The 25593-nt window shown below is 39.1% G+C and overlaps 1 protein-coding gene across 1 annotated transcript in view; it reads left to right on the forward strand.

Moving 5' to 3' along the window:
* FBXL17 (F-box and leucine rich repeat protein 17) overlaps positions 1-25593 on the forward strand; it is a 277144-nt gene that overhangs the window by 69811 nt on the left and 181740 nt on the right. The window contains exon 8 of the mRNA XM_026040976.1: positions 19205-19312. Coding sequence (XP_025896761.1) covers positions 19205-19312 — 108 coding nt within the window. The remainder of the gene's footprint in view (positions 1-19204; positions 19313-25593) is intronic.

Below are 25593 nucleotides of genomic sequence, written 5' to 3' on the forward strand. Positions count from 1 at the left end.
CTTGGTTTGTAACAGGGGTTCTGGTTAGTCTCTAGAGGTGCTTTTGAATGTAGCGCTGATGGGTTTCACCCTCTTTGCTGTATCCCAGTCTTCAAACTTACCTAGTTCTTTGTGCATGGACTCATTCATAGGCTCACAGATTCTCAGCCATGCTCATGATGCTCCCAACTTGGTCAGTGAATTTCTTTTCCTTCTGCTTTTTAGGGATGCATAGTCTTAATGAAAATACAAAATGTCTGTTACAAAACTTGTTTTTAGTTCTCTGCTTGTAACTGTGGATCCCGTTCAGATCAATTTTTCTCTCTCTAGCCCCGTTGACTGCCATTTCCCTGCCAGCCGGTTCCTTTCCCATTTTTAAGTCCTATATTGATTCTCACCTTCTTCAGCTAAATAGGCTACTTCGTGGTGTTCTATCAAATGCTTGACTCAAATGAGTTGTTGCTAACATGTTCTCTTCATCTAAGAAAGCTTCCCTGATAGTTGTGAGGGGGAAAAAAAAAAAAGATACTAAGTTACACTAATATCCTTTTGCTAGTTTAGATTTAGATTTTTTATATCACTAAGTTGTCAGCAATATACTTTTCTTAGGTATGCTTTAGATTTTTCATTTATCCCCATGCTGTTTTATCACCTGAAGAATTTATTCTAATAATTGTTTGAATAATTTAAACTAACAAGGTCAAAAGAAGAAGAATTGAAATAAATGAGTTCACAGAGCCAGTCACTTTGCTGAAGACTTTTAAATTAAGGCAGAAATGTGGTCAACTCACCAGGAACAAGGAAGCAAGACAGGAACTGACTTCTATGACTGTCCAGCTGGTTATTCTGATATTTCCGAAGGAGGTGGTAGCCAAGGGGAAGCCTGAAGAGGTTTGGGAGCTCGTTTACGCTGTGCAATTCTGTGGATCTGTATGGATGAGAAGGAGCACGGGCATGGAAGGAGACAAGAAAAATACGTTTCTGTCTCCTTTCCAGATATTATGTTGGGGCTCTGAAGGATGTAATTGACCTTCTGCTTATAGCACCCATAGGCAGGGAGGGCTTTATTCATAGTCTCTGTACCCTCATCCTTCAACAAAAAATATAAAAAAAATGTTGACACAGTATAACTGGGAGTCACTGAGCGTTATACTTGGCCACTACTGATATTTGAGAGCTGGCCTAATTGATTGCTCTACCAGGAGCTGGGCACGCTGGAGATGCATCGATTATGCAAAGCATGGGATATTGTATAGTTTGCTGTTTTCACAAAATTACAGCTGCCTTGTGAAGGAATTCATCAAAAGATATAGGAGGCTGGCAATAGTTTGTGTGTTTTTCTGGAAGATAATGACTCATCTTGCCTTATTGATCTGTATAGCTTCTTTTACAGCTCTGGCATAAAAAAAAAAAAATTCCTGGTTGTAATTGTCATATTTACTAGTAAGGGATTGGGTGGGGGGAGGGAAAGGAGTTTCATTGACCAAGATTAGAAAATCAGGGAAAAAAACGTTAATTCTTGGGGGGAAGAATGGAAAAAAACTTGTTGGGGAGTGGGAGCGTTGTGTTGCTGTTGGAGGGCTGCTTTTTTAAACGTTGACTTTTGCGTAGCAGAACGGCCAGCCTGTGCCCGGCTTAGCTCCCAGCGAGTTACCGCAGGTGCGGAACGTGGAAAGCCTTTCGCTGCGTTTTAGCCGTCTTCTTCTGCGGTGGCCGCGGGCGCCGCGACAGCCGGGACCCGCCTCTGCGAACGCGAGGAGCCGCGGGCGGAGCCGCCGTCCCCGCGCGCCCCGCCGCCCCTTGCGGGCCGTCTGCGGGGGCTCGCGCTCGCTCTCTCGCCCCGCAGCCGCCGTTACGCCGCCCGCATGCAGGGCGCATGCGCGGGGCTCTCTCGCCCCGCAGCCGCCGTTACGCCGCCCGCATGCAGGGCGCATGCGCGGTGTCCCCGCGCTGTGAGGCGCGCGCGGGAATCCGCGTCCGTCCGTGTCCCCCCGCGTCTTGTCCTGCGTTTGTCGCCCGGTTGTCCTGCGTTTTTTGCTTCCTCTAGAGCGGGAGCTCTCTCCTCCTGCCTAGTCTTTGCATTGGAAACGGAAAATTGCTAACCTGCCTAGCAAAAAACGCAGGAGGGGCATGACCAGAGTTTCTTAGTTGCCGCCTTGACTTTATTTCTGCTTTTTGTTACCTCTTCTATTTCTTTTTTTTTTCCCTGTGTGCATCCATGCAACCTGTTTAGGCTTATCTCTGTGAGATGAAAATTAGCATGAGAAATTACATCCGCCAGGGAAACTAACATCCATGTGATTTTCTAAACAAACACTTGTTCTCCCAGCTTGCAGAAAGGAAAAATCAAGGCTGGTGTAATAACAACCAGAGCAAAGAGCACATCAGGCTTTATAAAGTTACGAAGTAACCTGAACTCCTTGTGTGCTCCAGGCATTCAGTCAAAATACTTGGAGCAAAGATCTGTTTAAAGAAAAAAAAAAAAAAAAAGAAAAAAAGAAAACTGCTCAAAGAAACATATCAGGGATGAAGAATTTTGGTTAGATTTTACCAATAATTTTTGGTAGATTTTACAGCTGGTATTACCAGGTATAAACAGCTTTTCTTAAATGCTTTTTGGAGCTGATGGGTTTTCCTTGCCATTGTAATTTTGACAAAGCAATGCATCTCTCTCTTTTTTCTTTTTGTGCAAACATTTTAAAAGAGACATCTCCTTTTCTAGTGTATTCTAAGTGGTACTCTTTGCGGCTAAATAACGCACAATAGCATAGGGAATAAACCACACAGTGCACAGAACTTTCACGTAAGAGTTTTTTCCAGGGTAAAAGATTTAGTAAAATCTATAAAAATGAATGTTGAGTGATGTATATGCAAGATCATAGGGTTATCCTATACAGTATCATTTTTCTTTTATTTTTTTTCTGAACAGAAGTGTGCTATTTGTGATTGAGTCTTTGTGTACATGTTTATTAAGGCTCCTTCTCTTTCCACTGTTTTAATTTTCATTTTTATTGTTACTGTGTTTGGAGGTCTCTCTTACCAGTTACTGCTATTACTCCCGACATCAAACTGTGATTGTAATGAAGCAGTCGATCACAGTAGGGAATGCTGAAGATTACCATCTTAATGACTTATTTTCTGCGGCTTTTCAGTATAGGCGCATGCCAGTCGTGTCGTGTGCTCTGGGGCTGTAGCATGTTTGCCTCTTCCCCATAAAATTCCATGAAGGACGCTGTATCAACTCGCAGATGTGCAGGCGCAACGGCGGCAAGCTGCTGTTGAGAGCATCGTGGTGCCCAGCCTGTTACGGTGGCTTCGCTGCCGAGCAGGCGGTGGAAGCTTCGGCTGTGGTGCTGAGTACATGAGAAAGCCCGGGAAATTATTTCATCTAGGCGCAGGACGTAAGGGATGTGATTTGACATAACTCTATAGCAGCCTTTGCTCCACGTCTGATGCTGTTAATGATTTAAGCTGTGTCAGGATTCAAAGCTGATTGTGCCTCAGACTGCGAGAATGGGTGTACGGGTTAGTGCTCTGCTTGATCAGATTGATATAATGATGATTTTTAATTAGCTGTAGCTCGCTGGGAAAAATAACAAAGGAAAAAAAATCTCTTCCGACTGCTTTCAATTATCAGATGTTTCTTTTTAATAGTTCTGTTGCATGAAGATAATTTATAAATCAGACTAAAAATACTTCAGTTTCCATGCACTGCATCTCATTTTCACTAATGGCAAGCTCATGCTATAGCGCCTGACTTCTTTTGAACCTGTAGTTCCTACCTGTTCTGAATATCAAGTGCTTTGATAAAAAGTTTGCTCCAGTTAGGATTTGGAATGTGGTGTTACCATGGACTGTGAGTGGCTGGAATATTCTAGATAGATTTTGATTAATGGACCTTGAAGACTATTAGTACTTAGATTTGTGCAGGATGAATAAGCATTACTCGTGAATACCTGATGCCATGGCCCTTAGCAAGAAAGGCAGCTATAACACTACGCCGTTAGCCCATATTACAAGATTTTTTTTTTCTTCCCTGCATGTATAATTCTCCATATGAAAAGCATTTTCAGAAAGAAGAAGAAAGATGAATGTCAATTAATTAGACTTTTATATCATTAGAAAGAACTCTTCAAGTCTGGTTAAAATTTTAAATTTTTCAGCCCTTCCTAAGAGGTGAATTAAAATAAATTAAGGTCAATAACCTTGGCTGAATTTTGTGTACCATTCTGTGTGGTTTTTTTGTTATGTCTGTTTTAGAATCCTCTCTCTATTAGTTTATGATAGGGTTTATTATATAACAAATGTGTTACCTACGAAGGATAATTAAATTCTTTTGAGTAACGGATATGTAGCTATTTTAAGATGTTCTTATGGTATCCCAGCAAATAATAAAGTCCATTAAATGATTTGCCTTTTATGGTAAGTTTTGCAACAGATGAGTGCTTTTAGGCATTATACTACCGAATTATTTAACCTTTTTCATAAAGCACCTACTACCTTCTCTGCACATGGACATAAATAAAATTTAAGAATCAAGTTTTTTCCTTTCAGCAATGCCATAGGATGGAAGGGAATTGCAGGTAAGCTGCAAGGAGGCGTTGGGTGTTTCTGAAAGCCTGGTTTCAGATTCTACAGTGGCCATCTTCAGGTGCTCGAGGGCAGCCTGAACTTCACATTAGAGCTGATGATTTCAGTATCGTGAAGCCGTATTGGATTTTGGCTGTGAATGGACTTAGGTTTCATACTCGAGGCTGGTTCCATGAAAAAAAGAAACAGATAATAGCTTTTCTGTAGTGGTCTTACAGTGTAGAGTATACTACGTGTATATTACTTTACATTTGCAATTGCTACAACAGTTTCCCTCATTAAAATTGCATGATCTCTCTGAAAAACAAAGGAAAGATTTGCAAAGGAAGCATATGTCAAGGAGCTGTGTGGCTTCATGGCTTTCTTAAATGTGGTAAGTGTTTAACTTCTCTGTTAGAAAGTGTTTACGTTACTTTATCCTTTTAAAAGATGGCTTGTTCAGTCACATTTGCTACATGCTAAAATATACACACGATACCAAGAGATATATCCTATTTTTGCCCTGAAGATTTCTGAATGATTCTGTAGGCAAGAGCAGCTACTTGCTGTCTGTGGGGGCATATTAGCCTTGGAGGTTACAATGCCTGTTCTGCGACTGTAGTAACTGTAAATATATATTTAATTCCAGGAGGTGTTATAAGCCCGTATTATTGATTGCATCAGAAAATAGGAATATGTTTATGCCTTGCTAAAATGAAAGGTTTTGGATTTTTGGGTAGACATACTGTTCCATTATGTATAAGGATTATAGTTTTAATGGATTAAAAACTTTAGATAATTATTTATATAAGCCTTAAAACATTATTTTCATGAGTATGCTTAGAAGTGATACGTGACCACACTTTTCACTTGGGTTTTAACATGTGGGATCCGAATTGCCCAGAGAATGCCAGGGTTTATGCAAGACGTAGGAATTTGGCTCCCGAGGAGTATTGTGGGGTATGATGGAGTATGCGAAGTGAAGCGTAGCAGGTGTTGCAGCGCTGGCGTGAGGGGGAAAGGATGAGCTGCAAAGCCAAAGGCCGGAATGTTAGGGCGGGCGCTGATACGCGGGCGTGCTGTTAGCCGCTCGGGTAGCAGCAAACCTGCAGGAGCAGAAGGGGCCTCGGCCGCCTCCACGGCGCGCAGCTGAGGCGCTGCCTTTCTGCCCGACGCTTAGCACCCCTTTCCTGTGCGCCCACCCTGTGGTCGCGGGGAGAGAGTATTTGTGGGTGGGGAGAGGGAGCAGTTCCTCGTGGCCTCCGTGATTTTATAGCTGTCCTTGTGAGGAAATGTTTGGTACAAACCGTGATAGCCTGCGATCAGGCTGGATCTGCTTCGTCTTCTTTGGAAGCCCTTCCAGTAAGAGTTGAACAATAATTTCCCATAAATGGTCTCCAATAAAACTAACATTTTTTCAAAGTTTTATAAAAATCTAGGTGAACCGCAGTGCAGCAGACTGCAGTTTGCATCCTGGAGGTGGATTATCCATCGTTTAAAAAGAAGAGAAATTGCGGCTGATTTAAACAACTGTATTTATAGCTCCTCCTTCAGTATTGGTACTGCAAGTAGGGTATTGATTCGTTTTACCCCTGACGATTCAACCATGGAGCTAGTTTCTGCTCTAGTAATGGCCATGGTGGGGCTTTGGTGACAAGAGCACGCGCATGTCAGAGACTTGTCCAAAAATAAAATAAAATGGCCCATTTGGGCAGTGAAGAGCCTGTCAGAAGATACACGCCATTAGTCACCGTGAAACAACGCCTCGGTGTGGAAATGAAGACCTTCCTGCATTAAAGCAAAAGGAGCTGGCCCGACAGAGAGCGTTTAACAGCTCTCGGGTGTGATGACTGAGCGGTGGGAGGAGTGTGTGGGAACATGGTCTTCTGTCATTCTCAACTAAACGCTATTTGGGGCTGCTTTAGAAGAAAAATAGTGCAATCACAAAGCAGTTTTTGTCGTAATGTACACTGTAACATAGTTTACTGAGTCCTTTGGAAGCGCCAAAAGTATGATGGGATAATCGGGCAGAACACTTGCCAGAGCCCCTCATTTTAATGGGAATGTATAAGAAGGAATTGCAGGGGGAGTGAAAATACCAGATCACTTCCTTAGGAAAAAGATTTGACGTAGGAATGGGATGTGCTTTGTTAGGATGAACAGCAGAGCTGCTGAATTGCTCCGCTTTCGCCCAGCTCCTGGGGTTGGTCCTGCTCCCCACAGCAGACACAGGCTGGTAGCTGGCTGAGCGGGGGAGCTGGTGCTACCTCGTTTTCTGGCACGAAATGGACAGAGGTTGGACGCGTGTGGGACCCCAGCCCGTTCATTCATTTTCTCTTAATGGTGAAGGACTGATTTGGAAAAGGAGATGGCATTTGAGAATTGTTTTAATATTACTTTGCCTTTGAAAGTATCAGAGTGGCAGGTTAAGGTTTTCAAGATCTGCGGCCACCTGGGGATGGGGAAAGACTCAGAGAACAGTCAATAAACCAAGGAGCTGTTTGGCAGCTATGTGGAAGTATTTCTGTCCTTCTTATTCAGAATTATACTGAAATAAACGTTTTGTTTAGAATTTATTTCTTACCATGTGCACTCTTCTGTCTTTTTTATACAAGATTATGACTAAGAAAGGGTATTATTTAAGGGTATTATTTAAATTCATAGAAACTTTCGCATTCTTTGCATGTTTTGTAAATATATGCATATATTGAGCATAACTTAGTTTTTCTGGATCATTTGTGAAGATGCTGTACTTGCCTGTACAGCTCTCCTATAAATATTCTTATTTACATTTATTTACTCCCAAGTAATCTTTTTTTCCCCTAATTCTAAATTCCATTGTTTAGCATAGGTTTTTGTAATTGCTGTCTAAAGAAAGATGAATTTTGTTTTGGAAGCAATATTTTTCCAATCCAGAGTAAACAACAACTTGAATTTTTTTTTTTTTTTGAGGGGAGGGGGATGAAGGCAATGTTTTCCAAGCTAAAGGATTATTTTTACAATTTTATTTGAGTTTTAGAATAGACAAATTAGGATATTTTGATAGCCCTGTTTAGTGTAAGGGCGTGCAAGCATTCAAACTGTGCTTTATGAAATGGTGAATTAATGTGTAATCACCAATAATTTACATTGAGAATTAAGATTTGTTTTCCAACTTAAACTCTTAAGCCACTCCGTGAAGACAGTAGTTGTCTATAGCTATTATTTCAAAATGAATACGGTCCAGATATATTGTTCTATTTAGTGATAATTAATTTAGGAGCTAAAATAGAGCAAGATAGGAAAGGAAAAGCATCTGTTTTGGTAGCTGTCCTCAGGAGAAACTCAAGAATAAAACTCGGTGTGCCACCGCAATGGAAGGAGGACCTTGTATTCCACTGCACTGCGCTAACTGCAGCTCTGCCCCTGAAAATTGCTAGGGGAGATGTAAGGTAATTATATATATAGACATGTACTAGCCCCAAGGGAAAACAGAAGTATTATTTGTAACTAGCTGTTCAATATCGTTACAAAGTGAGGAGGAAACATTAAATCCAAACATATTTTAAATAGATACCTGATAAAAGTATCATTCACTTAATTTTTCAGTTGATTATGCTTGATTTTATTCTTTTTTGCATATATGGGATTTTAAAATAATTTATTGATGGAATGTAATTGAAGAGGACAGTTGTAAATGTAGATGCAACAAAGTAATATACCAAAATTACATTCCAGTCGTCTATCTATCTGCAGATAAGAGTAATCCTTACTCTGTATCTTCCTCTTTTTTAATATAATTCTCCCTTTTCTCAGGACAATGTTTACTTCCTCCTCCCCGTATGCAAGGTATTTGTATTCATTTATCTAGAATATATTTTTCCATCATTATTATTATTTCCAAATTTAAGCCCTGTATTCCTGTTCATAAAGCTAGGTTGCTAGCTTTAGGAAATAAAGTGCTAGAATGTACATCATCTGCCTGCTTTGTAGTTTACTTATTTTTCTTATGCCATTTGAAATGTGAGGAGTAAAGAATTATTTTTACCTGTCATCTCCACGTTATATTTGTGTTTAGTGGTGAAACTTTTTGGAAATGTCCTGCCTTTATACATGATGTACTGTAAAGAGCCAAGGTGCAGCAAAGAAATAATACCTGCTTAGTGATTCTCCATCTTTATTAAAGTGTCTCTGAAAAATAATTTTATGCATGAATTAGATCAATTTTTAAAAATACAGCAGAAGTGTAAGCACTTTGTGGTTCTTAATAGTTGTGACTGATTTATTTATTTCTCCTAGAATGAGGCTAGCCTTCTCGGATGCTTTTTCTGAAATGTAGCATGTGATGTAGTGGGTTAGTGTAACAACCATTAAACTCTGAAGTCAGGAACGTGAAGAACTGAGCTTGCTTTTGTTGACTTGCACACTTCCTACACTTTATTAGGGCTGTGCTCAAGCTGTGAAGTAATTTCTTATGGGTTCTCTGTTCATTAATGATGCTTTCTTTAATAGCTGATTACTCAGCGCACTTTATTTCATTTTATTTCTCCAGCACAAGAGAGTGCTGGAATCTTGATTATTAGCTGTGTTGTCCTTGTAAAAGTCAGCCTGGAAGTTATTTCTACAGATGTAGGCTCTGTTCAGTCCTTTGCCTAGTTATTTCACAGGGACCTTAGCATCTGCATGTTGACTACGAAGTATGTATCACGGCAGCTCTTGTTTTGAACCCCTCTTATTAAAACTCTTCCCCAGGCTGAGCTGTGGAGAAACCTTAGAGTACTTCTGAATTTCTGGCAGCTTACTTTTCCATTGCAGTTGCCTTCAGAAAAAAATATATCAATAAGGCTGGTGCTGTCTCGGTCCAGACGGAGGGAATCTCTCTTGAGACCAGAATGTGCCGCAGAGCTCTTCTGCAATCGGCATTTTAATCGCTTTTTTCCTTTCTCCCGTTTGCTGGCATGCATGCCGGGAGCTAGTTGCTGTAGTTCCCCTTGTTTCTCCCCCTGCCTTCCCAGCAGATCGGCTTCTTGTCCTTGGCACCTTCCTTCCAATAGGAAAACTCAAGGAAAGGGGCAAAAAAGTTTCAGCAGAAGCTTTTTTTTTGCCATCAGCAGCCCCCGAGAAGGCAGGGCGAGTGCTGGCCCGGCCCTGCTGCGGCAGGAGCTCTGCCTGCTCCCCGGAATACGGCAGGGCCGTGCTGCGCTGCCCGCGCCGGGCTGGGCCCTCTGCCTCCTCCAGAGCAGGGGTGGCAGCTTGGGCTCCCTAGCTAGGATCGGCCTGCGTTTGGAGCCCCGTGCACAGCAGCACGGTGACCTGAACCTGCTGCTAGAGGGCAAGGCCATCGCTGGCAGCTCCAGCTGAAAGAGAAGAAGGGTGAGAAGAGCGGAGAGGCAAGGAAGAAATGAGCATGTGAATGAGGAGGATGGGGGGCTGACTGAATACAGAGGCAGAAAAGCAACACCCTGCTCACATGTACTTTTTCCTTCAGAAACTGCAGCAAAAGTTTGCTTTTAGTTGCAGTTTTTCTTGAGCCCTTTGGTTTGTTTGAGGCAGCAGTGCTGTAATGGCAGCTCTAAACCCAACTTCCTAATACCACTGTTGGTACTGATGGCAAAAACGTGGGCATGAAGAACAGCTTACAGAACAGTGAGGTAGTGATGGTTTTCTCTCCCTTTCATTTGAAGGAAGCAGTCACCACATGTTCTTAGCACTTTACCAATCAAATCTCTTCAGCTATGAATATCTATTGTGAGTAGTCACTTCACGGTAATTACTCAAGCCACATTTTTTTCCAGTGAGTTAATAAATAGGCTTTTAGTAAGTTCTGAGAGATGGAGGCAATTTTAGGACAAAATTTTGTTTGTAAGTACACTATGTCAAATTAAAATGGCTAAAATCATAATGATACTGACCTTCTAAAGCACTTACTTGTGCTCATGAATTACTGATCATTTATAAGACTTATGTAAGGGTGCTGGAAGTACTAAGGTTTTTTGTGGACTGCTGATATTTGTCAGGGCTATACATGAAAAAGAAATAAAGTAGAAACGTAAATAGGCTAATTTTAGTTTTTTGGTATGGAAAATATGATGGATTAATATTGCTCTTCTGGAAGAGTAAACTGAGAATAAAGCTGCACTTGCGTGTGAGAGGAGACATATGCCAAGGGTGCTAAGCACAGTGGTTCGAAGCCCGAGAGCCCTGTGAGCTTGGAGCAAGGGCGCAGTGTGTGCGGCCGACGCCGGCGGGCAGTGAGGTGCCTCCGCACAGACACCAGCAGCAGGCACCCGGCAGCATCGGGACGACGCGTCTGGAATCCTACCTGCACACAGCCTGCCGTGGAGGATGACCGGAAAGCTCAAATCCCTTCTTTCTTGCAGGGGTATTGGTTCATGCCCTGTAGGGCAATGCAACAGAGCAAGAGCGTGGGCAAGACTTTATCTCCCACTAGCCTCAGGCAAAACGACCGCTGTGGAAATCCTCCCCTCGTATCGTAGGAAAGGTACTTCTGAGCTGATGGGTGAGGGTGAAGGAAAAGGATAGCTGTGCTATCCTTTCTCTCTTCTCCTCCTCCTCTCACATTTTCTAGGAAAAAAATAAAGAAGGGGAGAAGGAGAAAAAGGTGTCACGCTATTATCAAGTGCTATTGTAAGCAGTGTTGTCTGGTGGACCTCGAGGTAGCCAGCAAGGCGCACAGCACAGAACTCCAGGCAGATGTCAGATTCTGGTCTCAAAATGGGACAGCCGCAGAATCAGTACTGAAACGAAAAGACTTCTGAGTCACAGTTGTGAATTTTGGCACGCTGCTTTAGTCAACGGTGCTTTCATTATTGCATTAGAGTACTTCAGTTTGTTGGCTTAGGTGAAGTAGCCCCTGTTGTGAGGCTCGCTTGAATAAGTAGTAGGTTCCAGGTTCTGCTTCTGTATTTTATGTTTGCATTTCAGCTTTAATGGTGAGACATATATCAAGGAGCCTGTTCTTGAAGTAAAGTAAAATGGACCCCTTAAATTCATCTGAAAGTCATGTGCAAGAATTTTTGTTTTATCTTGGCCTCAAAATAATGTTTCTATTGCTTATTTTCTAAACAAACAAAAAATGCACATAAATGGATCCGTTAACGCTCATCATGAAACACATATTATAAACTGAGTTTCCTTTTCAGCTGTTCAGAGATTAGACAATGCAAACGTTTGTATTTCTTCACTTTGAGTGCCTAATTTTTCATTTTTATCTCTAGTTAAAGCTAAGAATTGTTGAATTATTGATCGAGGAAATGGTTAAATTTATCCATATGTGTTATTGAATGTGAGGAAATAAATCGTATGTTTGGTGGCAGCTGGTTAAGATGAACCATGCCTTCCTCCTGTTCACTAATGAAATTTGGGTGCCCTGGACATTTGAGCGTGATGATGGATTATCCATGCGTTCTTTATATCAATGTTTTGTGATTGCAATAAGGAGTCATGAATTAAATGCATCTTTACCGATAATAATTGCTTTGTCAGAGCTTTTATGTCCACCATCACTTAAGCTGCAGCTCATGAAAGGTGGACCATGTATTATTACTTTTCAACAGCAAAACCTTTTTCCATTTTAAATTTGAGAGAAATCTTTCACCATTTTGGTTCTTTGTTTTCTCTGGGAGGGAAAGCAAAAAAGTTCTACCTTCTTGTATTTGTGTGTGTACATGAAATATTTGTGTTTATGCTTAAACTGAGTTTTATATTAATTCTCATCCAAATTGTTAATCTGTTTCTACAAAATGTTCCCATTAAATATTTTCACCTACTAGGAAGGAGAGAGGTCAAAAATTGATCAATTTGGTCTTACTTTAGTATTCTCCTGCTCTTCTTTTGTTTTCCATGGGAGTTTATTGGGTGCTTTCATTAGAGAGAACTTGCAGAAGTTCTCTCTAATGCTGCTGGTGGCAGCAGCACAGAAAGACAAAAGAGGTTGTTCCTGAGTGCTTGGGTGGACTGGCTGTTGCACATCCCCAAGCACTGAAGGACCTGCCTTCTCTGAGGACAATTAGCCGTAGTCTTAGCTGTTGGAAGAAATTAATAGCATATGAGGAGGGAAAAAAAGAAGGTAACGGCCTGCTTGTAGTTGGAGTAGGAAGGTGTATGTAATTGTAAATGTATGCTTTAGTTTAATAGTATAAAGCTTACTAGTCTTTATATTGCAGTCTGTAGCCTCTTTCTTAGCTTGAACCTCTGTTTAAAACAGTAATTTAAAAGGTGTTAACCGAAAGAGACCATTTGTGAGGGAATGTACCCCAGAAGGAACGAAAGTTTTACTTTGCTTGCCAATGATAAACACAGAAATAAAGGGAGAACAGTTTAGGAAGTCTCCTTGCTCCAGGTTGAGCTTGTGAGGCTACAAAGTTTATCCACTTAAGATATTCCAAACCCGACTGAGAACTGTATTCTGTTCAGTGGTTTGAGAGATGAAAACAACTCTACGTTTTTTAATGTAGCACATTAGAGTTGTTGTGCTAATAATATCATCATTATCAGGTGATCTGATCGGTGAGAGAACTGATAGGAGGAAAAGAAAAAATAAAAAGGAGGAAAGAAACAATGCTGCTATAAAAATCAGGGAAAGCAAAACAGATGTATCCCTGGAGCTCCCGCTCTGTTAATGTCGCCTGCTTTTGTAATCAACACAATTTTTTATGACTGGGAGTGTTTTATGTGTCTTCATTATGTTAAAAATCTAAGTAATAAATTCTGGGTGTGACGAACGTCATCTTTCCTTCTTAGGCAAAAAGCGAACATCTGTCTCAATGCGTCTTCATCATAATTCCTTGCAAGGACTCGTCTTTAGTTCTATCCTCATCCCTCGACAAGGTGTAATTAATGAAACATTTTACCTTGCATCACGGCAAGCGGATGCAGTTTAGTGCAGAGACAGCAGTGCAAGATTTAAAAAGCTCAGCTGGAGAAACCTGTGTCAAGTTGCCCCTAGTATCAGGCAGCTTTTCTCAAGTTATTTTATTACTGCGTGTATGTTTGGGTTTTATTTAGTTACATTTAGGGATGTTCTGCAGATGCAACAGTGATGACTGGCCTGCCTACGTGTTATGATATTAGATAAAGACACTCATATTTTGAGATATCTCATGGTGTTGTGGGGGGGTTGTACATCACCTTTGATATTCAGCTGGTAAGCTGAATAAAAATGTCCTTGTTTTGTGCCATTTGCTTCCGTGTCACAGAGTCAGTGCATTTCAGGAGTTTTAATAAAAACAGAGGGGAAAGCAGGGTGATGCCCGAGTGGGTTCAGATGCACATTGGCCTGTCTGCACATTATGGTCAGTTCCAGCATGCGTGGAGTTGGACAGGACCTGAGGGAAAAGAGACCAAGGAAAATGCCCCTTGTTTGACTACATTGTATAAAACACAGCTTTGGAGGACAGGTTTATATTCCGATCGCTTTATTCATTCCCAGTAATTTCTGTTTCAGCTTCAGCTTCAGCTTGCTAGTTGGAATTACAGCAGTATTTTAGATGGAATTTAAGCAGCTTCCATTGTTGCACATCAAACTTCCTTGTAGAATTACCATTTTTGCCTCAGTACTGCTCCTTTTTGCTAGTTGAATTATTTAATAGAATGTAAAACAAACTAATACTTCTAGAATCTAATGCAGAATAGCCAAAATATTGAATTCTTGTAAAACATTGCAGAACTGGAATTCATATATAATAGGCTGCAATACATAAAAAGAAAATGATTAAACCCTATCTCACTTATCATAGATCTTTTTAATAGGAACAAAATCCGCACCATTAGTTCCAGACCAATGTATTTCCCATTCACAATGCTTTAGTGCATAACTTATAAATCTCTCCTCATCATCCTACATTACTTTTTCAAAGCAAGACTAACATCAAGCAAGACAGGAGGAATGAAAGTCAATGAAGGTCGACAAGACAATCCAATTATTAGAGATTCCACGAAGAACGCTACTGTGATTTATGAAAGAATTGGCTGTGGATTTCTGTGTCATTACGGACAGGAGTCATATTAGTAGAGTTGTAGTCTATTTTCTATGGTAATCTGCCTTAGGTCTGTTTTAGGTTACTTACATCTCATCTGTTTCTGTAGTATGTCTGAGTGTCCGTTGGTCATACTCTGCTTAAAATATCTTCCAAAAGCCGCCTTTATAATTCAGATTTCCTTTGCCTCTCCTGTTTCTCGAGCGGAGGAGGTCTGGGAGGAAAAAGTGTACAGTTACACGTTAGCCACAAGCAGAGCTGGGGTTACATAACCATGGCATGCCTGCTAGGCCCAGTCTGCCTTGCGTTATTTCATCAGGCACTTTTCCTTCGTTTGTGCTGCAGAATAGGTCACCCCTTGGGAGGATAGAAAACCTCTGTACAATAGGGGAAGCTACTGTTTCTGGGACCTGTTTATAGCAGAAACAGCTGCCTGTGTAGGAGCTTCGATATAAAATTGCCAATGTGTGTGTATATCTATTAAAAATATATAAGCCATTTTAATAGCATTTTAGACAGTTTTAAGCTTCTTTGTTTAGAAATGAAATGCAGTATTGTTTTGTAGCAGCACAGAAATAGCAGGTATGCCAGCATAAGGATGTAGGCAGGTAAGGTCGGTATGTAAGTGAGCTTGGCGTTGTAGCTGATAAAAGAGAAAAGGGTCTAAAAATAAACAGTAGTTGCTCTCAGTCTCAGAAACTAATCCTAGCTCTGCTTCTCTTTTAGTTCTGTCTGAAACTTATCTGTTTCCCCTCCTCTCCCCGCCTCCCCCTGCCACTTTACAAATAAGTGTAATGAAAAAGATTGCTTCTTAAAAGCATTGTTTTGTTAGATTTTTGGCAGCATGTGAGAACCAAGATTCAGATTCAGATTACCGCTGGTCGATGCGCTTAGCTATACAGTGCTATGTGGTGCTTATAAACCGAGTCTGCCCCTGTTTACTCCCCTGAGACAAACTGAGAACAAACAGCCAAAGTACCAACTGTAAGCTTTTGCACTTCCAGCTTCATATCCAGTATTGCCTATATATCCCATATTTGCCCTCTCAACTTCGTATCCCATCTTACTCAACTTCATACCCTATATTCTTTTCATGAAAAGCAACTGTTCTTCTCATGAAGCAGCAGGCATGTGTGTATACATGTAAAAATAGGTATGTTCTTCCCCACTAAAACAATCAGAGGAGAATGTGGTCATGTGTTAAGAGTAGCTCACTAAATAAAATATGAGGTGACCTCTGATACAAGATGGGTGGATGGGCACCATAATATTAAAATAACAATTGTTATAAATGACAATGGAGCTGTAAAAGAAATTATATACTACTTGTACTGGTATAGTAAAGATTGCAGACTGTGAGATTACAGTGCTGATTATGAACTTTTTTAGCGTGTTTCTTTTTAGAACATCAAAATAACTCCTACAGTTACTGGTGTTTCACTTGCTGACAGCAAAGGAACAGGGTCTATTACTGAACGGCGCTTAAAGGCATCAACAGTTTCAATGCATTGCTTTTATTTATTTATTTATAAGCCAAAATTTAAGAGCATTTGTCTGCAATAGCAAAATGCCTGTCTAAAATTGTTATATCTACCACACTAAATGTAAGGCATATTCAGGTAATACCGCACCACTTTTGACAGGCAGTAAATAATTTTTGAAACCTGAAAAATTGTAAGACTTGTATGGTGTATAGAGAGAATGAAAAACTTTTTCCTGACCAAACAGATGTTGAACCTCTAACAAACGTTGAAAAGTTTCCCTGCCAATTAGTAAGCTATTCAGTGCTGATGTCTGTAACCGTAATAATTTTATTATTATGTTTTAATGAGCCCCAAATATGTCACTTGTATAGAATAAATTATTTGTTTTTTTTAAGTTTTAAATTCTGCAGTAGATCTGTGATCATAGACATTTATTCCATTCTTTGTTCACTAATGCATTTCCTTACTACCTAATGCAAAGCTGTCTGAACGAAAGAAAAGACTAAAATTCTCTGTGAAGAGAGGAGGGGAAGATTGTAGCAGGGTGGTCCTCCTATCGCATTAGCTGTACAGAGGTTTCTTTTATTTTCTGTAGAGAGACTAGTGTGGTCAAAAAGAAAGGACTGAATTTCTTTTCCTCTATGCCTAAATTTTAAATTTTCCTGAGCGTTCAGAAACCATTTTTATTTTCCCCCAGTGCTGTGAACAGAGACAATCTGACACGCTTTGATTTTTAACAGCATTTTGAAAGCCCTTTAGTAGTCAGAATCTTCCCAAATAGCTGGGGTGGCTGTTGACTATAGTGAAAGGCATGTGCAGAGATGAAGATCTGCACCTCTTTGAGGAAAAACAAGGAAGAAATCTCATACACTGGCTACTTGATGAAGTAAGTAGACTGGTGACATGGGTCTATAGAAACAAGAGGTGATCGATACCCCCCGTTTTTTTTTTATCTGGTTGAATGTTTTTACCTGAGTTTGTTCCCTCTCCTTTGGACTCCTTTTCAGTTTCAGTGGTTTCTTAGTACCCCGCGCCAAGGCACACTTTTTGCTGGAAATCAGCCAACATGTAACTACAATACTTTTGATCTCTGAGAAATGGTTGCTTTAGAGAAAACCGTGTTTGACCTCCCACCGTCTCCAGCAACCCCACACCAGAGGCACTGGGATGTGGCGTCTCACCTAAAGCCCTCTCCGCACCCCTCAGCTCTGAGGTAGCTTTGCAAGCGTGTGCTGGGCGAGCGCGAGGCCTTCCCGCGGCGCCATGTCACGTGCGGCCCGCGCACCACGGCCAGGCCTTAGGCTAGGCCGAGCCCAGGCCTGCGTGGCCCATGCGCCACAGCCGGGCCTTGGGCCAGGCCGAGCCCAGGCCTGCTCGGCCTGCGCGCCACAGCTGGGCCTTAGCCAAGGCCAAGGCCAGAGGTGGTGCTCTGCCTATGCCTGGATTCACGTGGGGCTCCCTCGTGGACTTGATAACTCAAATCCTCTGTTTTTTCCTCCTGTGAAATCAAGAAGACGTCCTTGAAAGCCTGGGGCGTCCTCAGGCTTTTGGGATATACAGTTCCACACACAGCGAGATGTTGCTCGTGCTTTTTTCCTGGGAAGCACATGTTCTGTCCCAGAATCAAAATAGGGTTTTGCATTGCTGTCATTTACCTTAGAAATACATCCTGCTCTAAAAAAAAAAAAAGGAAAAAAAAAAAAAAAAAAGGAAGTGTGGAGGTGTTTTAGGGGTATCCATAATAATAATTTTATACTTTTTTTATGGTTATTGAATGCTTAGTAATAGAATTAAATAGGCCAAAATTTAGATTTTGGAAATTCAGCTATGTCTAAATACAGCACTCAGCGGGTTCAAAAACCTGCCCATATCCAGCTTCTGAACAACTCCAAAAATCGTTATTTACAGCGTGGTTGCCTCTTCTCCCTGTCTGCTCTTTTCGCCCAAGAACCTTTGCTCCTCTGTCAGTGAGGGGCTTCTGAAGAAGGATCAGCACCTGCGTTGATGGCTACGCGTCACAGACATGCAAGCACCCGGGCTGGTTGCTGAGCCTTGGAGGGGACCCCGTTGGCTTCCCGTGGTTTAGTGAAAACACATGTTGTGGCGTCAGCTCTTGCCTCTGCTGTGCTCTTCAGCAACACTGGCCTGTGTTCCTGTGTTTTTATTTAACAAACCTGCCAGTCCATTGTGGGCGTTTGCAATACAACATTGGATGTAAGGGCATAAGCAGTTAGATTTAACACAAAATAGGAGTCAGCACGAGTATGGAAAAGAGGAAAAATAGTCTTTATAAACATTAGAAATGTGATGTGTGATTGACGTGCTAGGACTCGGTATTTATCTGTAACTTCAGGAAAACATGAAAGTGTTTGTAGTGGAAATTAACACTTAAAGAGAAAAAGTAAACAGAGTGTTATCTTTTTAAATATTTAGTTTACCTGCCAAGTGTTACATTTATGCAATATGTGGTGCTTCACAGCTAGTAAATTTTATTTTAAAACCCTAATTATAAAACAAAAAGAACTGGAAAAACAGATATATCACAATAGTAAAGGTAACTGTCAACTAGTAACTGTCACATGATTGTATGTTACCATGAGATACTAGTTTTGTGTGGGAATAGGCCAAGATAGTATGTTTAAGTTCAAAATGGTTAATAGATTGTAGTATGGCTTTGGTTTTTTTTAATTAAAAATGGAGTATAAAATATAAAAAGATATATATATATAAAATACAATATAAAAAGATACGGTACAGTTCAAATTCAGTGCAGTCGATGGGTATTGTGTGCATCTGTGTAATGGCAATACCTGACATTTTTTGATGGTTGCATATAATCATGTGAATGATAAAAGGAAGAGACTTCCGCTTTAATCTGCTGATAAACAGAACAAGAATATTTGAATTTCAGAGGACATCGTTCTGGCCACTTCTTTTTGGAGGAAGAGAATAATAAGAAGGCCCTACTCTCTTTCAGGGGTGATCTTTTTTTCTTTCTTATCCCTCTATGAATGCACGTGCATACTTCATGCCTACTTCATGTTTTCTTTCAAACTTTTTGATAATGATAATAATAAAATTATTTATGACCAGTTTGCCTGAGAAACAGCTAGGACTTTTTTTTTTTTTAACTGAGAAAAAGATTAGATTTTATTGTGTGTATATTCATATCACCCATTCTTTTTTTTTCAATAGGTAACAGATCAGTCAGTAAAAGCATTTGCTGAACATTGTCCTGAGCTGCAGTATGTTGGATTTATGGGCTGCTCTGTTACATCTAAAGGAGTCATTCACCTCACCAATGTAAGTACTATAGCTACTTTTAGCTTGTTGTTAGTATTTGTGACAATTGCCAAAATATAGATATAAACAAAACTAAATTTATACATTTAATGAATAACCCTGTTATGAATAGAGCCATGGCAGGATAAATGAAGCTTGCATCTTTCAACAAAAGTGTTCAGATTTTTCTGCTTCAACTCCTTTATCATAAATGTGTTCAATGGATGGTATTTCTTGTGAGTAATTACAGTACTATGTATGTCAATCATCTTTAAAATGCCTAGTTACATGAGATTCAGTTGCCAAAGTTCTATAATTTGTGTTGCCAATTAGACAGAATTGCAAGACTATGAGGCAGGAATCTTAGAGAATTTATCCCATATGTATGTAAATTTTGTATATATTCACCTCTGTATTATATGTGTATATATCTATATGTGCATTTTATTTCCTTTTCATTTTCTTTACTTAAGAGGAGGGATTAGTGGGAGAACTGCCTTGTTTGACTCCAGAAATTGATTATATTGAATGTTTAAATTAATGGCCTAGATAAGTTGGACAAACAATTTTAACAAATTTTATTTAAATATGGTTAATTAAAGTTAAGAACTGAAACAAAACTGGGAGATATGCAAATATAAGGGAAGACAGAGGATGTAATACATCTGTAATAGATGTATTAGTATTTATAACTAGGAAGTAAAAAAATTGGGGAATTGGAACCTTCCATTACCAGTAAAGATGATAGAGACCATATTGAAAAAAAGTACTATGGCTGGAGAAAATTCAAAGGTTTTTGATGGAGAACTGCAGCCCTCTTGTCGTGATAATGAATTCAGCATAACTTTAATATATATTGATTTGTTTAAGGCAAATTAGTAATTGAAAATAGGGATAAATGAAAATAAAATCAGAAAAACTCTGGAGAAATTAACTTCTATGGTAAAGTAACAGTAACTCCAAGGATCTAATTTGGGAAGAATTTAAAGGATACTGAAATGACACGAAGATGTTTGAGAGACATGTGTATCTGTGGGAGGGAGAAGTAATACAATAATTTTCATGTCCTAAATAATTCAGTATGGACTGTGTTTATATGCACGACATAGGAGACAAATAAGTTAGTCTGACAGAGAGCAGTTATGTAGTCTAAAGTAGTTTGGGAAACTGCAGCCCAGATCATCTTTCAGCTGCATGCTTGAGTTACTGGATTAATCCAACCTAGACTTGCTGGGAATTAAATACGTGATCATTATGGCCAGTCCTTCAATGAAGTGACTTCAGTGAATTACATGATCCTGGGAAGCTATGAAAAACCAAGAGCTTTATTTTCTTATTAATATTTAGTTCTGATTTTGATGTGAATTAGTAATAAATGATGAGAAATCATGAATGGGACTGACACAGCTGTAGATTGTGTTTCGGAATATATCTGGGAGTCAATTGTGTCCCCAAATGGGAGAAAGCCATATGGGGTAGGTGGGAGCTGTAGATGGTTTTTCCTAGAACATGAGACAGGAATTCCTGTTTCCTTCTCTTGAGCCGCAGCCATAGAAACTTAAGTCATTAATACTGCAAAGACAGCGATGTGACAGCATCACACTTTTTTTTTTTTTTTCCTTTTCCTTTTTCTACTTTTCTTCCCCCTGCCCTTTTTAATTCAGATGTGTTCAGGGAATTTGTCACTGAATCCTGAAAAACTCTTTTCTTGTAGCATTTCACCTATTTTTAGTATTAAGTATTTTTTTCTTTAGTTACCCTCCTTCTCAAGGTGCTGTCTTATGCTGCCCCAATGCATTTTTTTTCTGATGTATGTAAGAATTTTTTGGTTTGATCAAATACTGGTCAGGTTTATTGGTGTAGCACTTGAAACAGCATTTTTCTTAACTGGAATATTGTTGGGGAAAAGTGTGTCGTGCCTACTTCAAGTTTCATGCTGGACTAAAAGCACTAATTCTGAAATGTCTCATGTTTCTGAGTAAACACATTTAACAGATTAAAGGGATTTTTTTCCTGACTTGCTCCTGAAGGTGTAATATAAATTAGAGTTTTTACACGGTTGAAGCATGTTCAAGAAAGATCCTCCATATCCTGTATATATTTTTAAAATTATACTTTTTATGGACAATACATCATGCCTTCTCTGATCTGAGTATTATAATGAAAATATATTTCTTTACTGTTTTTGCTTCCTTCAGCAGAGGCCTTTAGTGCAATGTAGGGAAATATGCTGATGTCATATGCTGAGGGACAAAGAGCAGCGAAGAGATTTGCCCAGGCCTGCAGCAGGAGAGGAGCAAAGGCAGTACTAAATTCTGGTGTCTTCATTCAGAGGCTATTGGCAGGTGACTCCTGGTCAGTCTTGCTGCAGCAGCTTTACTAGCTGTTGGGCTGCTCCTCTACCAGGTGTTACTGCTTCCCCATAGCAGAGCCTCTGAAATGCCCTCACATGGCCAGCCCAGAGGCATATTATATTTCTACAATTCCTCTTTAGAGCTCAAAAACCTTTAACAGAGGATGATAACAAATCTCTAGGGAGCAGTAACTTTCTTAACTCCATGAGTTCTTTTTCCAGAATCCATGTGTTAATGGCATTATTTTGTTAATGCTGTCTGCGCTTTGCTTTTCTTTAAACATCATACATTTCTTTTAATGATTGGTTTTATGGTCAGTTCACAACTGGTACTTCGTAAGTGCTTGGTATTAATTCCAGTTCTCTGTTCCTATCAGATCTGAAATCTGTTTTGAGCCCTGCATGGCCTGCCTGAGCTCTCCTGTCCCAAGTTAGTTCTCTTTGGTCCCTCTGCTTCCTCCCTGTAAGCAGGCGACAACAGCACTGTTTATTTTTATTATTTTTGCTCCAAAATATTGTGACATTAAAAAAAAAACTTCTTGAACAAAAATATTCTCTAATGTCTTTTATTCATTGAAACTGTTATAAACTATAAAAAAATGCACCTACAGTAAAAAATGACTACTGGGTAAGTGGAGAAGTGCTGCGTATAGGTATAGAAAAGAGGAGAGAGTAAGTGCAAAGGTCATTGTGATGTCGGGAGTTTAGGTAATTGCAGTGAAAATGGAATGACCAGACAAGTGATTTTTTTCTTCTGATTTTTTTCATCCTATATTTTTGCCTGGCCAAGTAGACTGTATTATCTTTCCTTCTTGTGTAGATGCCTTTCAACATTTTAACTGTTGCCTTTCTTGCTGCATTTTAAGAACCAACATCAGTGAATCTCTCCCACCATCTAGACGTGATTTTGTTTCCAAGCTACTAACGGCTTCTTCATTTGAGTTCTGACATAGGGACTAGAGTATTGCTTTGTAGCCATGTCCTTCTGTCGGTACTTCTGTGCGATATCCTTTTTACAGAGGACACCTGAGTGAAGTGTTTTATATACATTTTCTTTAAAACGAGCATGAAGCCTGATTAGACAACAGCTTGACAGAAAAAAAATTCTAACTTGTTTCTCTATTCCCAGTACAGGAATGCAGTTTATCGAAGAAATCTGGTATTGGGATAATGTTATCTTTAGTCTTTCTTGGTCTCATAATACTGTTACCTGAGGGCCGTGTCCAGTCTACTCAATCATATTTGTGTCTGACTTGGTGACCAGTGTGAAGTCAATCAAAATTTAGATTTATAGAGCAAATATTTGGGACTCATTCAGTGCAGAGATATATAGTGGTAATCTAAGCATGGCTAGAGTGATCCTGAAAGTGCCTCTTCTAAACTGAGTTACCATATGCTACCTTTTTGTCAGTTACTGATTTATTTTGACACAAAGTACTCTGCCTTATACTCTTTTTATAGTAATATTTGAGTATATTTTCCAATCTTAAGATCATCCTGCTTTTGAAACAAGAGCATGATTTGGCTAGGTCAAAAGAAAAGCAGCCTCTTTTGTTTGTCTGTTTTTGTATTTTTAATCAATCTTAAGAAATTACACTCCTTAACATGTATTTGTATTAGCTGTCCTTTTAGACACAAGTCCATTTTTCCCAATTGTGACATAGCCACATAAAGGTTATGTCAAATATGGTTTTCTGAGCATAGTAATTTCGGAAGATTTGGTGAAAATAAACTTACTTACTTCATCTTGTCTAACTAAACCAGACTACTTTGTTGCATGGAGATGACTTTGTCCATCTTAAAAAAGTGTGGGTTTTTTTTTTTTTTTTGCCAGTGTAAGGTATTAATAGTTTCCGCAGGGTGCACATTGAGTAGAGAAAACATTATAAGGAGGCTTGCTTGCAAAACTGAAAAGGTTTTGGTGCTCTGTGGGTTTGTGAAAATTTCCAAAACAAAGTGCTTCATCAGATAATACTTGAGGGGAAAAATAAAGTGTGATTTTTAGCAACAGCACAATTCATCAGCAATTTTTATTTTCAGGCTATAAACTCCAAATCTTTTAAATCAGATGCTAGATTAAATGTAGTATGTGTGCAATGAATTTTTAGCTCTTCTACAGAAGCCTGTAAAACACTTTAGAAAGGAGGTCAGTATATTTGTTTTAGTAGCATAGCTTGTTTATGTTTTCAGTAAATCAGAAAACAAATTATTATCATCAGTGAGCTTGGAAGCAGGAGCAATTTGAATAAAAATGTCTTTCATTTTGCTATTCTGCTTTACTAATTTGCATTACAGAATAAAGAAATATATTGAATAAATTTGTTTCATTACTAAATGTATGTCTTCAGTTTCTTTTCTTCTTAGGCATGGATTTTTTTTAAAATATAGCATACCTACACTCTTCCAAACAAACTGACTTGCTTTACGTAAGTGATGAAAATTCAAACGCTTTCCAGTACTTAAAACACAGGGTTTAAACCATTTCTGAACCTTTTCATATTTAATCAATGGAAGCTCCATGTTCTGTGATATTTAAGGAAACAAATTGAAAATTGTGAATGTGGAGAACAGGAAAACAGACTGAGGGAAAATAGCCTTTTAACTGTTCAGTAAGTCTCCAGTTCTTTAAATCATGTATGATTACCATTTCATGTGTATATTAATAGTATACTTCAAGTTACTTCTTGGTTCTTTACTCAGAATTAATTTATGTGTCCTTCTTCTAATGGCTTATTGATTCTATTGACAGAATAGTGAGAAGAAAATGAACGGTCTTTTCTCTTCTAGTTACTATTTTTGCTTCCTCTGACCATGCATCTCCTCAGGAGAGTGTAAGCAGAAAGCCCTGAAGACATGTATACACAAAAAGAGTCAAGAAAATTAAGCTTAATTAGCCAGAGGTGTGAATTTAAAGCTCATTAATTCATTATAAATACTTTCCTTCAGAAATAATTGAGCTTTAGTTCTGAAAAGGATTGATCTTCTGTGAATTGTTCTATTTTTAAGCAAACATATCTCCACAAGGATTAAGTTGGAAAAGTCGAGGAGAAGAATTGCACATTCATTATATCACTATATTCCATTACAATACCAGCTTAATATTCACAGCAGTTGGTAAACTCACACTGGGGGGAAAAAAAAAATCTGTGATCCATACGGTAACAGTAGTCTTTATCTAAACTATATGAAATTTATCTAAAAAAAACCTCTTTTCCCCATTTTTAAAAAATTGATAACTTTCAAATGCTCTGGATTTTAAATATTTCAAATAATTTAATGTTATAAGTTTGAGTAATCGAGATAGAAGGTTTGAGAAATTCATAGCATTTAAGGATAAAATTAATATAATAATCTCTGAATCTTGAAATATTTAACTTCCATAATATTAATTAAAATCAGCCAACAAAAGTACTGAATATGCCCTTACTGTAATTTTAAATAAGTATGTTAATTGCAAAGGTAATTTATAATTTCTTAGCAATAGTAGTATTTAATACTGAATATGACTTCTAAAAGAAAGGAAGGTGTTTTTGTCTTTTTTTTTTTTTTTTTTTTTAAACTTCCTTTGTTCCAGCCTAGCATTTAGCCTTCATGTGCAGCCTAATGGGGCCCTTTGTGCAAGGAATCTCCCTCAGCAAAGCTCTGCATGCGGGACTGCTCTTTCCCTATGTGCTGGTGGGACTGAGATGGATTCCAGCAACTTCTTGTGCCCTCCTAATCTTAGCCACCTAGCTAGGCTCTAAAATTTAAATGCTGTTTTTATACTCATACAGTTTTGAAACACATTTTTTCTGGAGTCAATATTCAGTAATTCCGGCCAGGTTATATATGGCTCACAAAGTTAGTTTAGCTATGCTTCCTTTCTCCAATTTCATTTTATGTTTCATGTCTTTAAACCTTCTGTATTCTGTCTGCATTGTCTGTTTTATTCTCACATTAAAAATTCCCT

Source organism: Nothoprocta perdicaria, unplaced genomic scaffold, assembly GCF_003342845.1.
Source record: "Nothoprocta perdicaria isolate Ctin4 unplaced genomic scaffold, notPer1 scaffold_273, whole genome shotgun sequence".
In the NCBI taxonomy this organism is placed as follows: domain Eukaryota; kingdom Metazoa; phylum Chordata; class Aves; order Tinamiformes; family Tinamidae; genus Nothoprocta; species Nothoprocta perdicaria.